Here is a 24,463-nt window from a genome sequence, read left to right on the forward strand (position 1 = left end):
TGAATAAAAGATCATGGGAGGGCTGGAGAGATGGCTCAGAGGTTAAGAGCACCGACTGCTCTTCCAGAGGTCCTGAGTTCAATTCCCAGCAACCACATGGTGGCTCACAACCATCTGTAATGAGATCTGGCATCCTCTTCCATATACATACTGCAGCACCTGGCCTCACCTATGGTACTTCACCATGTCATGTTTACTGGGACACTTGCTTTCTCTGGCTGCCATTTCAAAGTGATCTTCTTTGCCCTAACCTTGGGCCTTCACGCTTGCCTCCACCCATGGGGCAGCTGGGGCCTCCCTCCTGCGCAGCGAGGCTCGGCTGAGGACTCAGGACAGCAGGGTGTGGAAGAGGGGACTTGCGTTTGTTAGGGGACTCCCTTCTCAAAGGTCACAGTCCCATGCACATTACCCCACTCCTCCTCTTCACCCCGCTACAAAGCACAGGTCACCAAACTGCCGTGAAGCCAGGCCAGGCAGACCGGGAGGTCTGAGCTGGGAGGCTTCCTGTGAGAGGTAACAGTGGGCTGAGGAATGTGGCTCAGTTGGTGGAGCCTGGCACTCACAACGGCTTGGGTTTGACCCTCAGCGCCGTATAAAGTGGGCATGGCCCTGCGCACCTGTTAGTTCAGAACTGAGAATCAGAAGTTCAAGGTTATCCTTGGCTTCATAGCAAGTTTAAGACAAGCTTGAACTGTGTGAAGTCCTGTATTTAAAAAACAAACAATTTCTACAAATCACAGACTTTCCTGAAACTTAGTATGTAGACCGGGCCAGACTTGAACTCACAGAAATCCACCTGCCTCTGCCTCTCAAGTGCTGGGTTTAAAGACATGCACCACCACATAAAAAAAATAAAAAATAAAAAGAAGAAAGGAGAGAGGACAAATGAAAGCCGGACTGTGCTGCTCACCCTGAGGGCTTCATGAGCTTAGAGAGACTTGATGCCCGGCACGGAGAAGTACTGTCCCCCCCGGTCATTTTGCTTACAGGAAGCCACATCACATCTCTGTCAATTTATGTGCTTCCTCTGCATGGGGGACTTGAGAACATTGAACATGACTCCAGCTGAACACTCAGCACAGCCCCTGAAACAAAGGCCTTCTGCTCTAGAAGATTCTGCCCTGACCCACTGTCCCTTTGGCTCTTCAGGGACTCAGCCAGCACAAGTTAGTGATCGAGACTAGTCCGTATGTTCCATTTGGTCGTCCCTATTGTTTTTTTTATTGTTGGAGCCTGAACTTGGTGTGTGTGTGTGTGTGTGTGTGTGTGTGTGTGTGTGTGTGTGTGTAGGGAACACTTGAGTGCTCACTTTCACTCGCAGGTTCTTTTTCTCCTCATGTGTCCCAGGTTGGCCTTGAACTCCATAAGTATATAACTGAGGATGACCTTGAACTTCTGATCCACCTGCCTCCGCCTTTTGAGCTCTGGGATAATATCTCCCGAGTGTTGGGATTAGAGTGAGCGCCACCACACCCGGTTTCCTATGTGGTTGGGGGATCTGGAAGAGCGCTTCCTGCGTACTAGACAAGTACTCGCCAGCTGAGGCCGCCATCCCCGGCCCTGGGAATGTCTCCTGACAGAAGAGGAAACCAAAGCTCCAAGAGACCAGACCAGGAGGCTCCCCTCGTCTCCACAGCCAGTCAGTCAGTGAAGACACCAGGCAGAGCATTCTCATCCCTCCAGGTCCACGGTACCCAACGTGGTCTGGTCTAAACCTCTTCATGCCCACCCTGTGGAACTCATCTGTCAGGCAGAGATAGGTGCCCTGGCCAAGGCACCCCCCACCCTCCCAGGAGGAGAGAACAGTCCTGTTGGAGGTGTGACGGGAGGAACGTGCGGGGGCCAAGAATGCAGTTACTCTGCCTAGGGGCCTGGGCTGGGCTGCCACAGAGGAGCCAGTGTGCCCAGACATTGAAGCTTTGTGAGCTAGGGCTCGTGTGGGGACAGTTGTTTTCTTGACTGGACATTGTTTCAGGCTGACTCTTAGTATTGTGGCCCCCAGAGACCAGCTCTCAGGAGCCAGTGGGGTCTGGTGGAGAACATAGTGAAGGTGCCCTAGTAGGGGCAAGAAGAAGAGAGGACCCATGGCGTCCCATGGGCACCAGGCAGGTGCCTTGGAAGGCTGCAAGGAAACACCAGTCTTGAGGGAAGACATGGGCAAGAGAGAGAAGATGTGTTGAGACTTGGGGCCAGAGTGAAGAGTGGACAGAGGAAAGGCCAACATGTCCAGGGGCCAGTGCCTTCCTGCCGGAGACCTGAAGTCTCGAGAGCTCGCTTTCAAGCCTCAGTCCGTGAAGGCAGATGCCCAGGAATCCCCAGGGGCCAAAAGAGCCCAAAGGCCTTAGGGGCTGGCCAGGCTGGGTGGGGTGGGCCTGATGCACAGCTGTCCAGATGTGGGTGAGAGATAACTCTGTTTATGGGGCACCCGGTTGGAGCAGGGCAAGGGGGTGGGGTGGGAAGGGGCTCCCGGCTGTGGGGCGGGCAGATTAGGAGGCAAGGGCATGAGTCAGGGGTTTGGGAGCCTCCTCCAGGGCACCTGCCGGTGCAGTTAGAGCAGTTGGGAGCTCAGCCAGTCGCAGAGGGCACCAGTGGCGGCAGGACTTCACGAAGGACCCCCCAAGGCTCCTGAGCAGGTGGGAGCAGGGCAGGGAGTGACTGGGTGGTCCTTTGGTATCTGTCCTGAGGGTTTGTGCAGGTGGTCAGCTTGAATCTGTGTCCAAGGGGTATAATCCTAGCCTCCAAGGGGGTGCAGGTGGGTGGGATGGTAACGTGGCTGTGTGCGTGGGAACCAATACAGGACAAAGGGGCAGTTTCCATACAGAGAGGGATGTGTGGCCGGAGTGCATGTTGGGAGCAAAGCTGAGGCATTCCACCATAGTAGCATGTCTACCTGCTCTCTATCTACCAGCCCCATGAGCCCCACGGACTCAGGCCTCTTTCCTCCCTGGCCCTTCTTTCCTCCAAATGTGGGGCATCCTCAGGCCACCCCATCTCTCACCTGGGAGACCACATAGCAGCCAACATTGATTCCCATATGGGACACTTCTGGGGGGCTTGGCACTGTCCCCAGCCCAGAGCGTATTTGAAGGGAAAGAAGAAGCCCCACTCTGGTGAGGGTTGGGAGTCTCTTAGCTCAAGCTGATTCTCTGGGAACTGGGGGCAAATCAGGGAGGGAGAAGATCACAGGCCTGCCCTGGATGGCCGTGGCAGGTGGAGTGACAGACTGTACCAGGCACAGGCCATGTGTTCTCGGCATGGACTTAGTCTGCACAGAGGAGGGCCTGTCAGGTAGGAATCATTCTCACCAGCTCCATTTTACAGATGAAAAAACAAAGAGCAAGCAAACAAACACACAACAACAAAAACGCAGAACTGAGGCTCAGTCGCCGCCCTGAGCCCACAGAGTTAGTAAGCGGCGGGGCCGGGTTGAATAACCACGGGCGGTCTGACCGGGGAGTCCACGTCTCAAGTTCTAGCTCCGAATCAGCTAAGAGTTATTTTCTTCTTTGGGAGGCAGCTCAGTGTAGTGGTTAGAGAAGTTTGTGGAGATGCGGGCCAGGGTTTAATCCTGCCTCTGACACCAATGTCCCCTGCCACCGAAGTAGATGAACTCTGAACCTTGGCTTTGTCAGAAGGTGCCATTGACATTCCTGGCTTCAGCTTAGCAGAGTGGTCTGGGCGACTGGGAGAGATGGGGCCCACAGCTGCTTGTGAGGTATAGGTTTGACAGTGAAAAGGTAGTCTTGTGCCACCAGGGGAGCTGTCTCTGTCATCTGTCCCCATCCACCCTGTGCCTTCCCAGCTGGTGGGCTCTACCTCCTGGGCTCCAGATGTCCCCACTCTCCCCTTATCTGGCCTGGCTGGCAGCTGGCCTTCCAGGTGTTTGGGGTGCTTCCAAACCCAGAGCCCTGCGGGCTCAGGGGTCAGGCTCTTATCAGCTGCAGACAGAGTGGGGCAGCGCTAACAGAGCAGGGCCAACAGGCAACAACCTGGGCCTTGGGGCACCCTTCAAGGCTCAGCTGGACCCCAGGCCCCTTCTCGTCCTTCTCTTCTCTCTGAGTTCCCAGAAGTTGGCATCTAACTGATGGGTGACACAGACACCCGAGAGCTGCCCAAGGCCATTGGTCCAGCAAGGTCAGGGAGGCAGCCTGGAACTCTGGGTCTCTGGCTATGCCATGCTGTCCCTCAGGAGAAGCAAGGCCTCAGTCCCAGCCCCACAGCGGGATTTTTGGTACCTCAGGATCTGAGGCCCAGCCAGAAAGCAGATCCTGCAAGCAGGTCCAGAGAAGGAAAAGAGAAAAATGAAGATAAAATAGAGGGACTGGGTGGGGGCCTTCGGGAGAGGAAGATGGGAAAGACGGAGAGAGGAGACAGGGAAACGGTGTATAGCCAGCTGGGCTGCCGAGGTGCAAAGACCCCCGCAGAGAGTTGTCCGTTCTTGGGCTTGAGAACACTGCGTGACTGTCACTTGCCACTTCCGAGGACTTGACAATGCCTCTCCCTCTCAGAACCTCAGGACTGTCCAGGACCCAGAAAGTTCTCTGTATGGGTCTTTCTAAACGTATGCCCTGCTCTAGACCCTTGCATGGCCCCTTGCGTGACTGCATGGCTCTCCATCTACCCCTCTGCCCTCCCTGCTCCACCCCTCTGCCTCTGACTCTTTGATCCATCCTCTGCCCTCCATCCTCTGCCCTCCATCCTCTGCCCTCCGTCCTCTGCCCTCCATCCTCTGCCCTCCATCCTCTGCCCTCCATCCTCTGCCCTCCATCCTCTGACCCTTTGATCCATCCTCTGCCCTCCATCCTCTGACCCTTTGATCCATCCTCTGCCCTCCATCCTCTGACCCTTTGATCCGTCCTCTGCCCTCCATCCTCTGCCCTCGATCTGTCCTCTGCCCTCCATCCTCTGACCCTTTGATCCATCCTCTGCCCTCCATCTTCTGACCCTTTGATCCGTCCTCTGCCCTCCATCCTCTGACCTCCATCCTCTGACCTCCATCCTCTGACCCTTTGATCTGTCCTCTGCCCTCCATCCTCTGACCCTTTGATCCATCCTCTGCCCTCCATCCTCTGCCTCCACCTCTGCCCTCCATCCTCTGCCCTCCATCCTCTGCCCTCCATCCTCTGCCCTCCATCCTCTGCCCTCCATCCTCTGCCCTCCATCCTCTGCCCTCCATCCTCTGACCCTTTGATCCATCCTCTGCCCTCCATCTTCTGACCCTTTGATCCGTCCTCTGCCCTCCATCCTCTGCCCTCCATCCTCTGACCTCCATCCTCTGACCCTTTGATCTGTCCTCTGCCCTCCATCCTCTGACCCTTTGATCCATCCTCTGCCCTCTATCCTCTGCCCTCCATCCTCTGCCCTCCATCCTCTGCCCTCCATCCTCTGCCCTTCCGTCGTCTGCTCACCTGCCTTTCACTCACCCCTTACTCGCTCTACTCTGCTCCTGTGTCCTCCCCGCTCCCCCTCTCTGTCCCAGCCTATTCCTTCAGTGTTCTCACACCTAGGCTGGGCCTCTTTACTTAGCTCTTGAGACCCCTCCTGAGATCCCTGCACTTGAGTCCTACTCTTCCTCCTGTGACATCCTCCGCAGCATCCAACACAAGTGGCCACCAAATTCCATCCATGTAGGAACCACTTAGGTCATCTTGAGAGTAAGGGCACACTCAGCTAGGCCTCTCGTGCTCAGCCAAGTGGCTGCATCTGATGACCCCACCCAAACGCTGGTCACCCCAATGTTCCGGGGGCAGTGGGTGAGAAAGAAAGCCCCTCCACACCCAGACTGGCACATTCGGTGACCCGTCCCCACATTCTGCGTGGGTCCACCTTTGTCTTGAGAAAATGGAGGCCGAGGTTCTGTGGGGACTCCATTAGGACTGAAATGTGCAGAGACTTTACATTCAAGTGTCTTCTTTTCCAAAGGATGTGTCATACGATTAATTGTACGCAAATCAATCAAGAAACCATGCCCAACTACGTCAGGGCCTGGCAGGGTGGTTAAGGGCCTGTGGAAGGGTGATATTGGAACTGAGATAAGAGAAAGGCTGTTGACAGAAGGAGCGTCTAGGGGTGAGCAATGCATGTGCAAAGGCCCTGGGGTAGGCAAGGCCTCGGTAAGTTCTAGGAACTGGAAAGAAGCCAATAGATCAGGGATAAAACAAGCCAGAGGAGTAGGGTTCAAATGGAAGGAGGAAGCAGGCTCACTTCCTTCAGGGCCTGTTGTCCAGGCAGAAGCAGCCATTTCTAGGAAAAGAGAATCTATTATGGAGACTCTAAGGGGAGCCAAGCCCCCTAAGGAAGGCATAGGTTATGTCCTGGGAGTTAGCTGAGTTCTTGGGACTCAGTTAGGTAAGGCCTGGTGGATGCAGGATGGAGCTATAGACATCATACCACTTGACCACTTGGATCACGTACACCGAGGAGAAGGCAGCCATACTGATATCTCCTGTCTCTCAGCCCACGTACCCACACACCTACAAACACAGTGTCTTCCTCCATCTGATCCATCTCATGTCCCCAGGCTCTCCTGGCACTAAAAGTCAGCTCCCTTAGGGGGACCCAGAAGCAGCAGGAGGCCAATAGAGGGTGAGTGACGTGACTATGCCTCTTTTAGCCTGCACCCCTCTTCCAGGGACCTGATGTGCGGGTTATGCTGGGGGCTCAGATAGCCGAGGACGACTGTACACTGAGGACAGCATCATGGGGGACATGCAGGTAAGTGTCTCCTGATCCATGCAGGGCTCCTGCCTTGGGCCCTGGAAACCAACCTGGGCTGGTCCTCGGGGGACTTGGGGAGCCACTTAACCCAGCCTTGATGGCCTCTTCCCACAGGACCATGAGGAAGTTCTGGCGATCCCAGATCAGGACAGCGAGGACGAACTGGAGCATGAGATAGAACAGATAGCGTATCAAGACTCAGACATCCATGTGGTCCAGATGCAGGAACCAGAAGGTGAGACCCATCCCTTGCCTTCTGCTACCAGAGGAGCCGCTGGGTCCCCCTAGGGACAGTAGGGACCCAGTCCTTCCTGTCTCCACCGCCCCAGCCCTGGGGCCAGTTCTCCCCACAATCCTGGCTGATTGAAGGATAAACAATGTTTTGTTTGAAATGATCACAGGAGGTGATTGTGGGGCTGGGCCCCTTCCACATGTGACAGGGCAGCCAGGTATGTCTGGGACAAGGGCACAAACCCAACTGCTGCCCTGTCTGTCCCCTATCAGCATGGAGGCCAAGCAGCTGTCCTGTTGCTGGAACTTTATTGCGTCTAGATAGCTGGAGACTCTGAGAAATGGGAGACAATTGTGGGGACTCCGTGAACAGAGACCCCAGGAGTCCATACCACCTTCCTTGGCTTGCCCAAGGTCTTAGGTGGGGAGCCTGAGGCGGGACCTGTTTACTGTCAACAGGGCTAAGTACAAGTGATTGGATTTGAAGTTAAGAGGCCCCCCTTGGGAAATGAGGGGAATATAAGGGGTTCACCCACCCGATCTGAGTGGTGTGTGGTAAGAGGCTGCCAGCTGGCGGGGTAGCTAGGCAGGTGGGAAGAGGCAAAGAAGTCTGGTCCCAGACGGGGCAGGGGAGGGAGGGGAAGGTTTTGAACATTGTGACTTGAGACTCTCCCCTATCCTTACTGAGGAAGGGTCAGGCTCAGGGCTCAGATCACCACAATGAATTCAGGGTTCCTCAATAAGGTCCAGATGGGGAGTGTCGGACCCAAGCTGGGCCCAGAACAGGAGTGGATGTGGGGTTGGGCAGGGGTCCCAGCCCAGGACCAGTCTGGGTTCCTGGGGTCCCCTGAAGGTAGTACAGCAGGGCCTGAGTGAGGGGTCATGTCACAGACAATGCTAACTGGCCCTGGGTTGGTTTTCAGCTCTTCCCACAGAGCAGATAGCCACAGACTACATCCCCACCAGCACCTCCACATCGCACCCGAGCTCCAGTCAGGTGAGGACCCAGACCCCATCCCCTTCTCAAGTTGCCTTGAGATTCATTACGTACCACAGGGAGGGACAGAGAGAGAATTGGGGTGGCAGAGACTCCCCCTGCCCCAAGCAGATTGGAGGGGTCGTCCTAGGACACCAGTGGAGGGACAGGAGTATGAGCACCAACAGAGAAATGGACTCTTTCTGAATCCCTTGGACGGACTGTTTTCTTACTGCTGAGGACTAAGCCAGGGCTTTCAGGCCCGGTTGGGTTAGATACTCACTGGCGACATACAGAATCAAGTGTATACTCTCCCCTGCCCCAGCACCCGAGACCCCACTTAGCACCAGACTGCCAAGCTGGTTAGGAAATTGGGTCCCTAAACTGTGACCCTGAGAGTAGCCACCTGGCCCAGGACAGTATGAGTCATGTCCCTCAATACTCTTAGAGACAGGAGACTGACCCAATGGCTTCCCAAGCCCCTTCAGCCTCGGTCACCGGGCCCCAGTTTTCTGACCAAGAGGCTGGTCCAGAGGTTCATGCCTCTTCTGAAATGTGGTAACGGCTTTCTGAGGAGGGTAGAACATGGAGCCAGGGGGTGGGTCAGACCCACAGGACCCTTGCACATCTCCCCATGCTCTGAGCAGGAGATCTGTCCTGATCCTTCCAGGGCCCAGTGCCTTTTGGAAGCCTAGCTTAGAGCTGAGCGCCCTCAGGACCCAAGCTTCCAGTCTCCCCACGGGCTTGCCCATGCTCCATGGACTAACCTGGGCCGTGGGCCTCAGGTCTATGTGGAGCTGCAGGAGCTGAAGATGGACCAGAGGAACCAGGAACTCCAGTGGGTGGAGGCAGCACACTGGGTAGGGCTAGAAGAAAACCTACGAGAGGATGGGGTGTGGGGCCGTCCACATCTGTCTTACCTCACCTTCTGGAGCCTTCTAGAACTGCAGAAAGTCTTTTCAAAAGGTAAGTCCTGCCGGGCCCTCCGTGGCTGCGGCGTAGGAGGCTTGCTCGGGCAGCACTGGGCAGCCACTCAGCCCCACCCCTCCACTGCCTGCTGCAGGCACCGTCCTCCTGGATCTGGCAGAGACATCCCTGGCTGGGGTGGCCAATCAACTTCTAGACGGCTTCATCTACGAGGACCAGATTCGGCCTCAGGACCGAGAGGAGCTGCTCCGGGCTCTACTACTCAAACGCAGGTGCTCTGCCTGTCAGGCCCCGGGCTTCACAACCCATGGGCTCCTCCCAGCCCTCGACCCCAAGGTCTCCCTACCCTCCCTCAGCTCCAAATGGACCCCAGCCCAGCAGGCTAGGGGACTGCTCTTCATCCCCCATAGTTTCTCCATCTGCCTGACATCCCCAGAGGCAGACCAGAACTTCAAGTTCACACTCACGGAGCATGGACTCGAGAGCCTTCATCCCATCCATTTTCTCCCCCCACCTAGACGTCCGAGACAGGGGCCACCTACTTTCATCCACACTGTCCTTGAAGAGGAGACTCTGATTTTCCTCCTCTAGGGTCTCTCTAGTTTGGTCACTGGGAAATCCCACGGATGTTTGTCCCTCCCACCACTGGTCTCCCTCTTACGGAAAATTCAGTCCAAATAGCTCCCTCAGCCCACATCACCTGTATGTGTTCCTGCAGCCACGCGGAGGACCTGAAGTCTCTGGAGGGAGTGAAGCCCGCCATCCTGACCCGCTCTGGGGGCCCTTCTGAGCCCCTCCTTGCCCAGCAGCCATCACTGGAGACCACGCTGTACTGTGGACAGGTGAGGAGGCTAGGACGAGGTTGGGGGTGGGAAGGGCTGGGAGAGGCAAAGGCTAGATGCTCGGGTCTCTCAGGCTCAGTGTGACCCCACGACCGCCTTCTTCATCTTCCTTCCCACAGGCAGAGGGGGACCCAGAAGGACTCTCCGGGACTCTGAAGATCCCCCCAGATTCAGAAGCCGCACTGGTGCTAGTGGGTAAGAGTTCTTCCCCTCTGCGTACTCTGCTTCAGGCCCTGGGCAGCCCCTCTCTTGGATTCAGACACTGAGTCCTGGAGGTCTGGCTTCACCTCCTGGTGCCTCCCACAGGCGGCACTAATTTTCTGGAGAGGTCTGTGCTGGGCTTCGTGAGGCTGAAGGAGGCTGTGCGGCTGGAGGACCTGGAGCGGCCGGAGCCTGTGCGCTTCCTTTTAGTTCTGCTGGGCCCCGAGGCTCCCCATGTTGACTTCACCCAGCTGGGCAGAGCAGCGGCTACACTCATGACCGAAAGAGTAAGCAGCCGCGTGGCGGGGTTAGCAGGGAGTCAGTGGGAGGGCAGAAGACGTCAAGTTCTCCCCCATGGACTAGCCTGGGCGACTTTATATTCACTATTTGGATCCACTTGGTTGAATTCCTCCTGTTCCTGGCCTGGCTAGTCCAGTCTTATCCTGGCTTGCATTGGACGGACAGGTCCAGTCTAGTCCAGTCAGGACCACTGTGACCTGGTGCTAGCTGGCCCAACTTGCTGTGTGGTATACCTAGCCCACCAGGGATACTTTAGCTCATCTTTTCCCACCCAGGGTGCCCGTCTCCCTAAAGCTGGTCCTCAGAGGTCAGAGGGAGTCGAAAGAACCAGACCCTATCTGTAATGACAGCCGTGGTTTTAGTGAACCAGACCCTATATAACGACAGCCGTGGTTTTGGTGGCTGGTCCCTGGCTATACATGTCCAGCCTTCAAGTTTTTGAGACAAAGGTCTCACCATGTAGCTCTGACTGGCCTGGAGCTCACTATGTAGCCCAGGCTGGCCTCAAACATAAGGCAGTCCTCCTATCTCTACCTCCTGAGTGTTTAGACTCCAGGCTGGCATCATTTAGTTGCTCTGCTCCCCTGGGGTCTCTTGTCTACAGTCCTGTTCCTGACGCTCTCTCCCGCACACACACAGGTGTTCCGCACAACCGCCTACCTGGCACAGAGCCGAGGGGAGCTGCTGAGCTCCCTGGAGAACTTCCTGGACTGTAGCCTGGTCCTGCCGCCCACCGATGCCCCTTCAGAGCAAGCTCTGCTCAACCTGGTGCCCTTGCAGAAGGAGCTGCTTAGAAGGCGTTACCTGCCCGGGCTCCCTAAGCCGGACCCTGCCTTGTACAAGACCCTAGGTACCTGTTCTGCCCTCGACAGGGCTTCCTGATTCCCCATAGACCCCTGGCCCCTGGCACAGTGCCCCTGTCCTACCAAACACCCCCTAGCATCTGTTCCTGTGGTCAGGCTTCCCTGTCACCCCGGCCATCCCTGTTAGCCCCTCTGACCATGTCCCTGTCTTCTGCAACAGACTTGAACGGGCACCCAGGGAGCCCCGGTGGCGCAGATGACCCTCTACAGCGCACAGGCCGGATCTTTGGAGGCCTGATCCGTGACATCCGGCGCCGTTATCCATACTATCTGAGTGACATCACAGATGCGCTCAGCCCCCAGGTCCTGGCTGCCGTCATCTTCATCTACTTTGCTGCCCTGTCGCCTGCTGTCACCTTTGGCGGCCTCCTGGGTCAGTGACAGTGATGGTCCCCGTAAAACTCACCCTGACCCTCTGACCTCTGCCTTCTCGCCTCTGACCTGATCTGATGCTCTCTCTGTCCCACAACTTACTCTCACGGTCCTTGGAAATAATCTCGCCATCCTGACCCTCATGTGGCTTTTTCCCACAGGAGAAAAGACCGGGAACCTGATGGGGGTGTCGGAGCTGCTCATCTCCACGGCCGTACAAGGCATTCTCTTTGCTCTCCTGGGGGCGCAGCCCCTGCTGGTGCTGGCTTCTCGGGACCCCTGCTGGTGTTTGAGGAAGCCTTCTTCTCGGTAGCCCGGTCCCAGCCCCACTCTGCCCCTAGCTGACCTGCCTGGTGCCCACAGGGTGACTGAGCCTGCCTTTGTCTGACCAGAACCCTCTGTCTGCCTGCCTGCAGTTCTGTGAAAGCAATAACCTGGAGTACATCGTGGGCCGCGCGTGGATCGGTTTCTGGCTCATTCTGTTGGTGCTGCTGGTGGTGGCCTTTGAAGGCAGCTTCCTGGTCCGATTCATCTCCCGCTACACCCAGGAGATCTTCTCCTTCCTCATCTCCCTCATCTTCATCTACGAGACTTTCTCCAAGCTGATCAAGGTGGGGCCCGGGAGAACGCGAACACACACATAGCACGTGTGTGAGAGGGTGTTACCATGTATGTGCCTGTACAGCATGTCTGTAGCCATGTTTCCACCCGTATGCACAACCATGATCATGGACACATGCATGTTTCTGGGTTCTAGGATTTGCAGTTGGGTTGCTCAGGACCCTGTAAAGGCTGGTGACTCAGTGCTCATGCTACGACTGGGCAGGGGGACTGTATAAGGGAAGGCTTTCGTATGTAAACTTGTCCATGTCCGTGACCACACATCATGTGACACAGTGGCCACTATGTATGTGTGTAGCAGCCTGGGAAACCATGTGTAGTGAGACAGTGGGTGCTTAGGATGCCCTAGACCTTTCCTCTCCTGCTCTTGACCTCCATAACCCACAGGGCCTCTGCCACGTTAGCTTGTCCCCCCCACCCCCAAAAGCTCTGCCTACCTCCACATCTGTACTGTCTACGAAAGAAGGATCATTTCAGCCGGTGGTGGTGGTGGTGGTGGTGGTGGTGGTGGTGGCAGCGGCAGCAGCGGCACACACCTTTAATCCTAGTACTCAAAGGCAGAGGCAGGAGGATCTCTGAGTTCAAGGCCAGTCTGGTCTACAGAGTGAGTTCTAGGACAGCCAGAACCCCTGACTTGAAAAACGGGGGGGGGGGGGGGAGGTGATCTATTTATTTACTTATCATGCTGGGGATCAAACCTCCTCCATGCTAGGCAAATGATGTCACTGTCACCAACTCCTTAAGCCCTTTTTGGTTTTGTTTGTTTGTTTTTTGTTTTTTGGAGCTGAGGATCGAACCCAGGGCCTTGTGCTTGCTAGGCAAGCGCTCTACCACTGAGCTAAATCCCCAACTCCTGTAAGCCCTTTTTTGTAAATCTTTTTATTACTTACTGTTGCCTCCCAGCCTTCTCATATTTCAAACAAGGCCTGGACGCATATGCCTATACATGCTTATTGCTCCTTTGACCCTTCCCACACAAGCTAACTTGTTCTTCATTCATAAAAAACCAAGCTGGTTAATATGTCAGATGAGAAAGAAGGTGGACAGATGGATGGATGCATGCGCAGGTGGATAGATGGTGGGTGGGTGATGGATGTACGGGCAGTAGTAGATGGGCAGATGGATGTCTGGATGTATAGATGGATGGATGGATGGATGGATGGAAAGACAGATGGATGATAGTGCCCAGTCAACTTATCTGACACTGTCTAGTTCAAGCCAAGACTTGGGAGGGAACCCATGCTTTGCGTTTCTGTTATAGATTTTCCAGGACTACCCGCTGCAACAGAACTACCCCCCTGTTCCGATGAAGCCCAAACCTCTGGGTCCCGTGCCTAACACAGCCCTCTTCTCCCTGGTGCTCATGGCTGGCACCTTCTTACTTGCCATGATGCTGCGAAAGTTCAAGAACAGTACCTACTTCCCTGGCAAGGTCAGTGCACCCCTATCCTTCACCAATCCCGAGCTTCTCCAGTACCCTTGGCTTCCCTTCCTTCCCCAGCTCCCCATTCCCAATACCAGGGCTCAGCGGCCCTCTTCTGACCCGGGGTTCATGTGGCAGCCAAAGCCATCTCTGCTCAGCACCAAGACCCAGCAGGGGGCCAGGGGCAGACAGTTCTTGGGAGAGGGGATGAAGGGTGGGGTGAGGGCAGGACAGCCAGCAGCAGAGGAAGAAGGAAGACAGGGTGGTTGGAGTACAGACAGTCCTCAGTTCCTGGGGGACCCCTCGGGTTGAGCTGACTCCCTGGTAAACGGAGGATGGGAAGGAAAGTGGGTAGGAGGCAGGCTACGGACACAACTGGTTCCTTCCTCTGCCCACAGCTGCGGAGAGTCATCGGGGACTTCGGGGTCCCCATCTCCATCCTGATAATGGTCGTGGTGGATTCCTTTGTCAAGGACACCTACACCCAGGTGACTCCTCATCCTCTGCCATGCCACCCTTCATTCCCTTCCCTTCCCATGCCCTGCCAAAATGGCTTTTCCTAACCCAAAGCCAGCTAGAACTTTTTCCCCTGTCCTTGCTCTTCCAATATTCCCTCAGGACCTCTCTAGCCCAGACCACACTGCACTTTTTTTTTTTTTTTTTTTTTAAGATTTATTTATTTATTTATTTTTTATGTATATAGCACGTATGTCTGCAAGCCAGAAGAGGGCACCAGATCTCATTACAGGTGGTTGTGAGCCACCATGTGGTTGCTAAGAATTGAACTCAGGACCTCGGGAAGAGCAGTCAGTGCTCTTAACCTCTGAGCCATCTCTCCAGCCCCCCACACTGCACTTCTTATTCCTTTGCCCAGGGCAGTAGCAGAGAGTGTGCTTTGAGCCAGGTAGACCCGGGTAAACCTCAGCTCAGCCACCAGCTGTCTGTGAGGCTTGGGGCTAACTGTGCAACCTCTCTGCTCCCGTTTCCTCGTCTGTAACATTGAGAGTGAGAAGATACATATGAAGGGCTTGGAGAAGTAGCTAGCAACAGAGTGAATGTTCAACAAGCCAGTCCTTGAGCACTTCGATCCAACTCCCTGCCCCAGGCCCTTGCTTTCCCAGCCCCCATCTTTCCCTCTCTGCCTGGCCCCCCATTCTCACCAACTGTCTCCCTCACAGAAACTGTCGGTACCTGACGGCCTCAAAGTGTCCAATTCCACTGCCCGGGGCTGGGTCATCCACCCTCTGGGTCTGTACAGCGAGTTTCCCTATTGGATGATGCTTGCTTCTGCCCTGCCCGCTCTGCTGGTCTTCATCCTCATATTCCTTGAGTCTCAGATCACCACGTAAGAGCAAGGGCAGAGGCTTGGCCGGGGAGGGCTGGAGGCTGGGAGGGGAGCAGGCTCTGGGCCCACAGGAGGCTGGCCAGGGGCCCTCTGCTAGCTGATGGGAGTGTCGGAAAAGCAGAGGCAAGTCTGAGTTTTGTGGCCTCTGGGGTGGCATCCTTTGAAGACCATGTAAACAGGGAGCTATGAGATGAACTGCTGGAAGGTGGGAGGGGCCTGCACAGGCAAGGTTCCCGACTTGGGCAAGAATGCCTAAGGGTGTTCTGAAGACTTCTAGACCTCAGGAGTCTGGATTCTCAAACAGCCAGAGGGAGGGAGCCAGGGACTCAAAGGGGAATGGAACAGAAACCAAAAAGGCTCAGAGGGACACTGGTGTGGGGAAGAAAAGAGGGGCCTAAGGAGGGCCCAGCTCACCAGACCTCCTTCCGCCCCCAGGCTGATCGTCAGCAAACCAGAGCGCAAGATGATCAAGGGCTCCGGCTTCCATCTGGACCTCCTGCTAGTCGTTGGCATGGGTGGGGTGGCCGCCATTTTTGGGATGCCTTGGCTTAGTGCCACCACTGTGCGTTCTGTTCACCCACGCTAATGCCCTCACAGTCATGGGCAAGGCCAGCGGTCCCGGGGCTGCAACTCAGGTCCAAGAGGTCAAGGAGCAGCGGATCAGTGGGCTCCTGGTCTCTGTGCTTGTGGGTAAGTGAGGCCGGCCATGGCCCTGCCACCCTGCTCCACTCCCTCCGAGTCCTTCTTCTTAGGACTGGGGGGGCTCTTCCCACTTAGGGAACCCCACCTCCACCATCCTGCCCTGCCCAATCCTGACTCCTTCTCTTGGGATTAAGGACAAAGCTCCCATCCAGTCTACTCTGTATCCAGGTCCCTACCCACCGTTTCCCACCCACCCCACCTCCCAGCACTAGTTAACTCACTGGAGGGGATCTAGTAAGTCGAGGAAGCACAGGGCCCTGGGACACTGTGATGGGCATTTGTGCAGAGCAGGAGAACTGAACTGCTGAGCTTTTCCAGATCAGACTCTGCCTCCACCCCGCCTCCACCTCTGCCTCCACAAGAGCAGCCAACAAAGCTGTAATAGACTGTGGGGTTTTGCTCTTCCTTCCCTGCTGCTGGCTGGGTAATTTCCATGGCCTCTGGGCCTCAGTTTCCCTATCTGCACAGTTAGAGGATTTACTAAATCCCTGAAATTCTTCTCCAGATCAGTTGCTCTAGGGCTGACCCCACGCACAGCTCAGTCTAAGGAAAGGCAGAGTGTCTGGGCTCCATAGGGTTTCTAGAGAAGCTGAACCCAGCAGGATGAGCCGCGGGATAGTCATGGATGGAGCGATCAAAGTTCCCCTTTCCTTCCCTCCCCTTTTCTTTCCATCTGTAGAGGATGATGGAGGCTTTCTGGGGTGAGGAGAAAGGCAGGTCCCTCTGACCGCTGCGACTGTCCCCATTAGGCTCAGGGAGTGGGTGGCAGGCAGGCAGGCAGGAGTTTGACTCCTTGGAAACTGTTCACCCTTGAGCCTATAAAGCCTTAGAAGTTGTTCACCTCCGAGCCTATAAACAGCTATTGCAGAAAAGGGTCACTTGGCACCTGTGGTTCATGGTCAGTCCCAAATATGACCTAAGTCCTGTGGGTGCTGGTCCTTGAGTGACCTGAACTAAGTGTGTCCCCTCCACCCAGGACTGTCCATCCTCATGGAGCCTATCTTGTCCCGCATCCCTCTGTCGTGCTGTTCGGCATCTTCCTGTACATGGGAGTCACATCCCTCAGTGGCATCCAGCTCTTTGATCGCATCTTGCTGTTGTTCAAGCCACCCAAGTACCACCCCGACGTGCCCTTTGTCAAGAGGGTATGTGACTTTGAAGCTGTCCGGCCAGGGTGGGGCAGGGGTGTCAGAACAGGGCAGACACTGACCTCAGCTCCCCTGCAGGTGAGGACCTGGCGCATGCACCTGTTCACGGGCATCCAGATCATCTGCCTGGCAGCGCTGTGGGTGGTGAAGTCCACCCCTGCCTCACTGGCCCTACCCTTTGTCCTCATCCTCACTGTGCCTCTGCGTCGCTTCCTGCTGCCATTCATCTTCAGCAGGCTGGAACTCCAGTGTGTGAGTAGTGGGGACCCCGGGTGGGAGGCAGGGAAGGAAGAGGGACCACAGGGTGGAGGAGATAGCAGTGGGGTTAGGGATAGAGATGTACCTCCCGGGCACGGAATTCTGGGTTCAATTCCCAGCACCCCATAAACTGTACGTGGAGGCACGTGCCTATAATCCCAGCACTAGGGAGGTAGTGGCGAGGGAATCAGAAATTCTAGTTCATCCTTGGCCACACAGTTCAAAGCCAGCCTGAGTTACATAAGACAGCATCGAAAGAAAGAAAGAAAGAAAGAAAGAAAGAAAGAAAGAAAGAAAGAAAGAAAGAAAGAAAGGAAGAAAGAAAGAGAGAAAGAGAGGAAGGAAGGAAGGAAGGAAGGAAGGAAGGAAGGAAGGAAGGAAGGAAAAGAAAGAAAGGAAAAGAAGTCTGTGTCCAGAGCTTTTGTCTCAGTCTTGGTCTGCTGTGTCTTAGCATATGATCTGGAGCAAGTGACCTCATTTCTCTGTGCCTCACCATAGTGCAGGGAGGAATAATGACAGGGTGAGAAGCGTTATGAGGTGCGTGCACAGGGTGTGTTCCGCACGAGCTGGTGAGCAGACAGCCCCGCCATCTTATTATTATAACATCCCGCCGAAGTTATTGGGGACATTTAGTGTGGGGCTGGGGCTGCCATGGTGAGGGGATCCCTTGCCCACCTCTTACAGCTCCTCCTCACCAGACCCCCAGAGGCCACTTGCCCTCTGTAAACCACTCATCTAGTCCAATCCTCTGCTGGAGGGATAGCACAAGGCTTGCCCAGGCTGGTTCCTAACTCCAGATGTGCCTCTCAGGCCCCAGAAAGGTCTCTCACCTTCTCTCCCTCCCACCCCTCTAGCTGGATGGTGATGACGCCAAAGTGAGCTTTGACGAGGAGGAAGGTCTGGACGAATATGACGAAGTGCCCATGCCTGTGTGAGGGGCAGGCCTGGGCCCCCAACCATCCCACTTCCCCACCTTCCCAGGAAGAGCATTCACGGGCATCTCACGGCTGTGGGTGGGGAAGGCAGGGTTGTCTAGGAAACACTCTGCCTAAGGTACAATGCATTTTCTGGCTGAAGATGACCAGAAGCCATATCAGGGAACCGAGGTCACAGTCTCTTGAGACCATGCTGGAAAAGTTAGGTCTGAGTCTCCTCCCTCCATGGCACAGTTATAAATAGCAAAGGGGAGAGATGGAGGACAGTTTTCAAGTTCCTGCTGGCTGTGTGGCCTCATGTAAGTCCCTTGACCTCTCTGGCCTCTGCTTCCTACTCTGTAAAACAGAGGCATTGATAATAATACCCATGGTTCTGTCAATAGACCACATGTCTCTGAGAACCAATGGTAAATGTGAAAGGCCAGTCAAGGGCAGTCATCATTTTCTGAGCCTGCCAGAGGTCACACAGCTCCTGGGCTGTACAGTGGGACTTGAACCATGCCTCCTGACCCAGAGGGCGTAGCTCTGTCCTCCATCTTCCACAAATCCTCTTTCCCTGCTCAAAAATACCCCTGATGACTTCCTCCCTTCCCTTCTCTGTCCCAGCCCCACCCCAGACCCTCTTCTCTACACCCAGAGAGGTATCCTGGTGAGAATAAGGTCCGGGTGAGGGACTGGGTCTCAGACTCATAAGTGCTTGCTCTCTCCCACCAGACACTCATTCATTCACTCATTCATCATTCATTCATTCACTCCATAGCCACCTACAAAGCTCTGAACCTAGTGGACACAGAGGGGACTGGGTTAAGCCCCTGCCTCGGAGTGGGGCCCAACACACAAGTCTGCCCTGGACTTGGATGGGGAGGGAGGGAAGATGGGAGGATTGTAATTTATTAACCGTATTTTCTAAGTGCTTCCTCTGCGCCTCGGCTTTGTCTATGCACCCAGCCACCGTGAGAGACCTGCCGTGTCCAGCCCCAACTAAACTGAATCTCAGGGAAACCCAAGGTTTGACCTGTTGGAGTAGGAGATGGTAGCTTGCTCAGGACATGGATAACAATTTATTTTTTTTACAAAACAAAAATATTTGAAAAAAAAAAAAAAGAGTTGAAAGAACCAGAAGTTGTGAGAAGTGAAACAGGAAATCTGAGTGAACAGGTGGCAGGAGGCCCCCACGGAAGATTCTCAGGGGTCTCTGAACGCACACAGCCGCCCCCAGCACATCACCACATTTGAGTCCTCGGCAGTGAATGCGCATAAGAATGGTACCTACCTTGTAGGGGAGCTGGGAGGACGGACTGACTGACACAGTGTAAGGAAAGCGCTTGCTGAGCGCAGAGCCCGCCTTGGGGGAGGGGGGGCTGCTGGTGCGACTGCTCTGACGTCACACCCCTGTCCCCGCCTGCCTCGCTTTGCTCCCGAACTTTGCCAAAGAGAGTGGGGATCGCACCACCACCCACTCTGCCGGCGCCCTTCCCCGCCTGCTTGGGAATAGGTTTTGCCAATAATATGTCTGTGTTAAAGGGGTGCCTCGCTTGAAGTCCTGTCTCAGAGTCGGGGTGCCCCGGGGGTCTTGACTGGACCCAGTGGATGACGGCATTAGGTGGAACCCGTGTGGGGCTTCAACCATTCGGGACCACTCGAGTCATGCTAGGCGTGGCCCTAGGCATGGGGAGGGGCAGTTCCTCTGGGATGGGTGCTGACTTCGGAGATGAATTTGCTCTCTTGTACAACCTTCATCTTCTGAGTAAGCAAGACCTGACTGGTAAGGCGGGGGAGGGGCTGTCGGAGGGCCTTGCCCTTTGCACTCATAGCCGCCCCCCCCCCCAGTCTCTTTAAATCTGTCAGCTCCGTATCCTAGATCCGAAAGCTGGATGGAGCCTTTGAGAGCAATCACCGAAGGACTCCAAGGACCGGAGAGGAAGTTAGCCTTCCTGACGCTGCCATGAGAGCGGCCTCTCTCCTTCTCCTCATCTTCTCATCCAGAACAACATCTCTTGACCAACTTGCCATTAGCCTTCACTCGGATCCCCCTTTAAAGTCTCTCCCCCTGCTTCCTGCAGTTCTAGGGTGCTCCTAGGCCTGAGTGTCCCCCATCCTGGAAAGGAGGATGCAAGCCTACAAGACCTCCCCACCCTCCTCAGACTTCAGGAGGAGGTCAATGTTGGGCAGAGCCTCCCAGCTTCCTTCCCTGGGTCTGTGTTTACCAGCTGACTGCCCCCAGCTGACCCCTCCCAGGCTGGCTGGGGCAAAAGGCCTGGGTGCTAACTGGGATCCAAGGAGAGCCATCCCAAGGCCTGCTTCCGATTCACACCAGCTGCACATCCCCCACAGGGTTAGGCCTGTCCCGGGGCTTGTATTTTCCTCACCCCAACCCACCCCCCACCTTCCAGTCTGAGATTGAGACAGCCGTGGAGGGCTGAAGCCGGCATGTTCCCAGCCCCTCCCATTTGCAAACTGTGCCGCCTTGGGCCACCCAGCAGCAATCGGGGCTTGGATTTCCTGCAGGGCTATTCTTTCACATCCTTCCACTCTCCTGAGGGAGGAACCAACCAGATTTAGCAAAGGAAAGCCACCTTGACTTGGAGAAGTTCCTGCCCTTCAAAGCTTACATCCCTCTCCTTTTTTTTTTTTTTTTTTTTAATTTTCACTTTTGAGACTGGGTTTCTTGTAGCCCCAAGCTGGCCTCAAACTTAGTGTCTAGCTCGGGACAATCTCGAACTCCTGAACCCCCTGCCTCTGAGCACTGGGGTTACAGATGGATGAGTCCCATCAAAACTGGCTTTTAGGCCCAGCAGTGGTGGTGCACACCTTTAACCCCAGCAGCACTCGAGAGGCAGAGGCAGGCAGATCTGAGTTCAAGGCCAGCCTGGTCTACAGAGTGAGATCCAGGCCAGGCACCAAAACTACACAGAGAAACAAAATACAAATGTATGCCTGTCTCAAAAAACAAAACAACAACAACAACAGCAACAAAAAAAAACTGGCTTTCAGCTGGGTGGGGGTGGTCCGTATCTTTAATTCTAGCACTTGTGAATTTGAGGCCAGCCTGCTCTACAGAGTGAGTTCCAGGACAGCCAGGACTGTTTCACAGAGAAACCCTGTCTCAGAAAACAAACAAACAAACAAAAAACCCATTGGCTTTCAAATCATTTTTTTGTCTTATTGCTGGGGACAGTCCCCACAACCTGGTGTATGTCAGGCAAGTCCAGTTCCATTGAGTTACTGTCCTGGTCCACCCTCTCTAATGTTTGTTTGTTTTTGGTTTTTCAAGACAGGGTTTCTCTGTGTAGCTAGGCTGGCCTTGAACTCAGAGATTCACCTGCCTCCGTGATGAACCAGCCAGCCTCCGTCTTGGGCTTGAAAACCATCTCATAGTAAAGACAAACTAGGTTCATTCCTGTTTGTGATTAAACTCTGTTTCTCAAGGACTGGGCTATGGCCCACCTGTAACCTAACTTCGCCTGTTCCAGGGATGGCAGTCATGTCTCCCCACCCCCACCCCCCCAGCTGAGGCTCGAACCCAAGGCCCTGTGCTTGCTAGGCAAGCACTCTACCACCGAGCTAAATCCCCAGCCCCTGGCAGTCAAGTCTTTGTTTCAAAAAGTTACTAACCATTTTGCAACCCTACCTTTGTTCAAAAGGGTTGTTATGGCCACCTTGCAATCACGTCTTTGTTTCGGGTCATTGTGACTAACTTCTTATGCTTATATTCTGCTCCTGTACCCCACCTCTTTTGTCTGCCAAATCCCCCATTTGGAAAGCCCCTACCTCAGAGGGGCTTTGTTTTCCTCACATCCAGTGCTGACCTCTGGAAGCCCACCTTAGGGGGAGGTAGCCTATGTACATGAATAAAAAAGCTTGCTTTAATTAATTTGGCCAGGATAATTTGGGTCCCTGGTCTTTCTCTTCCCGTCTTTGAGATTAGCATCTGCCTCCTGAGTGCTGGGATTAAAGGCATGTGCCACCCTTTCCTGCTACCCTCTCCAGTTTTTAATCTTGTGAAACCAGTCCTGGGGGTGTGAGGCTAGGACAGTGACTTAGAGTACCACTGCTCACGGGATGGGACTCAGCCCCACGCTGACAAGGCAGTCCCTGCTTTTCAGCCAGATCCCAGGCTGTTTGTGGGTTTGACCAACACACTAAATGCCACAGAGGAGACATTTAGCCGTAAAAAAAGGGAGAACTCCAGGAGGACGGAAGCATGGGGTCTCAGCCCATCCCCTACCCACCTCACCTAGCAGACATTCTGAGGCGTTATACTTTTTACCAACCTTTCCTGAAAGCAGATGGGGTGCTTGTAATGGGGTGTGTCGTCAAACTGGAAGACGCTGGGTCACAGCCAGCCTAGTCCCTCTTCTACCTTGAACCTCAAACACAATCTGGTACTAGAAAACCTCCTTCTGGGGCTGGAATGATGGCTCAGTGGTTAAGAGCACCACCTGTGCTACCATAGGACCCAGGTTCAATTCCCAGCACCCACATGGCAGCTAATAACTGTAACTCTAAGATCTGACACCCTTACACAGACATACATGTAGGTAAAACACCAATGCACATAAAATAAAGATACATAAATTATTTTTTTAAAAAAGAAAGAAAACCTCCTTCTTTTATTTTATTTATTTGTTTGTTTGTTTATTCATTCATTCGTTCATTTGTTTATTCATTCATTCATTCATTCATTCATTTATTTATTTGGCGATTTTCCGACACAGGGCTTCTCTGTGTAACAGCTCTAGCTGTCCTGGAACTCGCTTTGTAGATCAGGCTGGCCTCGAACTCACAGAGTGCTTTTTTTTTTTCAATTACATTTCTTCACTCAGAAGGCAGAGGCAATCAGAACTCGGACTGGTCTACACAGTGAGACCCAGTCACAAAAATAGCATCATATTTGTTTGTTTGTTTGTTTGTTTGGGCCGGAGCTGAGGGTGGGGTCGTCGCTTGCAGACGCCCGGGTCCAAGAGCTGGAGAACAGGTGCAGTTCAGTGAGCAACAGACAGGAGTGAGCTCTGAGTTCTTTCCTTTCACATGTGGCCCTGGGCTTGAACTCGGATCCTCAGACTTGGTGGCAAGCACCTTTACCCCCTGAGCTATCTTGCCAGCCCAAGGAAATCTTGAAGGCCACTAGAACCCTCTGAGATTGATGTCCAGGTTGCTTTCAGCCCTGTGGACTCTCATTTCCTGCCTCTCCCATGTACCCTGCCCTCCCTGCCCTGCCCTCCCCACCCCTTTCCTTCTTCAAAGAAATCACTGCCATTTTTTTATCTTAGTTTTTTATTTTTTTTTACTTTAGTGTGTGTTGGCGTGGGTGAGTGCTTGTATGCAAAGGTGAAGGCAATACGTGCTATTCCTCAAGAACTGGTCCCTCACTTTTTTTTTTCTTTTTTTTTTTTTTTTTTTTTTTTTTTTTGATGTATCTAGGGTGGGAGTATACAGTCTGTGTGTCTGTGCACCTCTGTGCAGGTACACACACAAAGGAAAATGTTGAAAGTCTTCCTCTCTCTCTCTCTCATCTCTCTTTTTTTTTTTTTTTTTTTTTTTGTTTGTTTGTTTGTTTGTTTTCGAGACAGGGTTTCTCTGTGTAGCTTTGCGCCTTTCCTGGATCTCACTCTGTAGACCAGGCTGGCCTCGAACTCACAAAGATCCGCCTGGCTCTACCTCCCGAGTGCTGGGATTAAAGGTGTGCGCCACCAACGCCCAGCTTCCTCTATCTCTTTTCGCCATACTCCTTTGAGACTGGGTCTCTCCCTGAACCTCAAGTTCACCATTTTGACTAGGCTGGCTGGCCAGCAGTCCCTGGGGTCCTCCTGTTTGTGTCCCCCAACCGGGGTTTACAGGCCATGCCTGGCTTTTAATATGTTGTGTGGTGCACATTTGAACACAAGTTCCCCAGGCTTGCAGGGCGAGTGCTTTTACCCATGAGCCATCTCCGAAGCTCCCGCCTTGGTTTTTGTTTTGTTCGAGACAGGGTGTGGTGGTAATCTAATTGTACTGAAATATTATTTTGATTGTATGTTAATAAATAAAGTTGTCCGGGGGTCAGAGCTATTAGAGCCATAGCAAGAGTGTGGCGGTGGTGGCACACGCCTTTAATCCCATAGATCTCTGTGTGTTCAGGGATATCGCCAGCATTGGAGACATATGCCTTTAAGACCTAGGGGGCTGTACATTCAGACAGTGACGAGGCAGTCATGTGTTTGGGTTTACAACCAATGAGAAGGCAGAACAACATACTATAAAAAAAAAACGAACAGACAGGAAGTAGGTCTCTTTCGGGAAGCTGGGACACCGCAGGCGGAAGGGTGAGATTTTAGCTCTGAGCTCTGACCTCTTGGCTTTCTCCTTTACATTGTTTCTGTGTTTCTTATTTAATAAGACGGTTAGTTACATCAATAACAGGTTTCTCTGTGTGGTTTTTGGTGCCTGTCCTGGATCTCGCTCTGTAGACCATGCTGTGAGTTCGAGGCCAGCCTGGTCTCGAACTCACAGAGATCCGCCTGGCTCTGCCTCCTGAGTGCTGGGATTAAAGGCGTGCACCACTGCTGCCCAGCCCCACCTTGGTTTTTGAGTCAGGGTCTCTCATTAGGACCCAGAGCTCA

The 24,463-nt window shown here is 54.1% G+C and overlaps 1 protein-coding gene and 1 non-coding gene across 2 annotated transcripts; one reads left to right on the forward strand and one right to left on the reverse strand.

The window, feature by feature from the left end:
- Window positions 1-2,471: 2,471 nt before the first annotated feature.
- Window positions 2,472-19,384, forward strand: Slc4a1 (solute carrier family 4 member 1 (Diego blood group)). The gene is given in 23 exon segments (XM_037200908.1): window positions 2,472-2,633; window positions 6,632-6,714; window positions 6,832-6,952; window positions 7,872-7,945; window positions 8,710-8,890; window positions 8,988-9,123; window positions 9,570-9,693; window positions 9,813-9,888; window positions 10,000-10,181; window positions 10,834-11,044; window positions 11,218-11,430; window positions 11,591-11,689; window positions 11,692-11,738; window positions 11,846-12,040; window positions 13,312-13,482; window positions 13,872-13,961; window positions 14,652-14,818; window positions 15,254-15,392; window positions 15,394-15,508; window positions 16,497-16,538; window positions 16,541-16,665; window positions 16,747-16,920; window positions 17,781-19,384. Coding segments are annotated over 22 exon segments (2,778 nt in total). The 5' UTR covers window positions 2,472-2,633; window positions 6,632-6,699; the 3' UTR covers window positions 17,862-19,384.
- Trnaa-agc lies at window positions 12,828-12,900 on the reverse strand. The gene has a single exon. It is a non-coding gene; the product is annotated as a tRNA-Ala (tRNA).
- Window positions 19,385-24,463: the final 5,079 nt, after the last annotated feature.

Source organism: Peromyscus leucopus, chromosome 8b (assembly GCF_004664715.2).
Source record: "Peromyscus leucopus breed LL Stock chromosome 8b, UCI_PerLeu_2.1, whole genome shotgun sequence".
In the NCBI taxonomy this organism is placed as follows: domain Eukaryota; kingdom Metazoa; phylum Chordata; class Mammalia; order Rodentia; family Cricetidae; genus Peromyscus; species Peromyscus leucopus.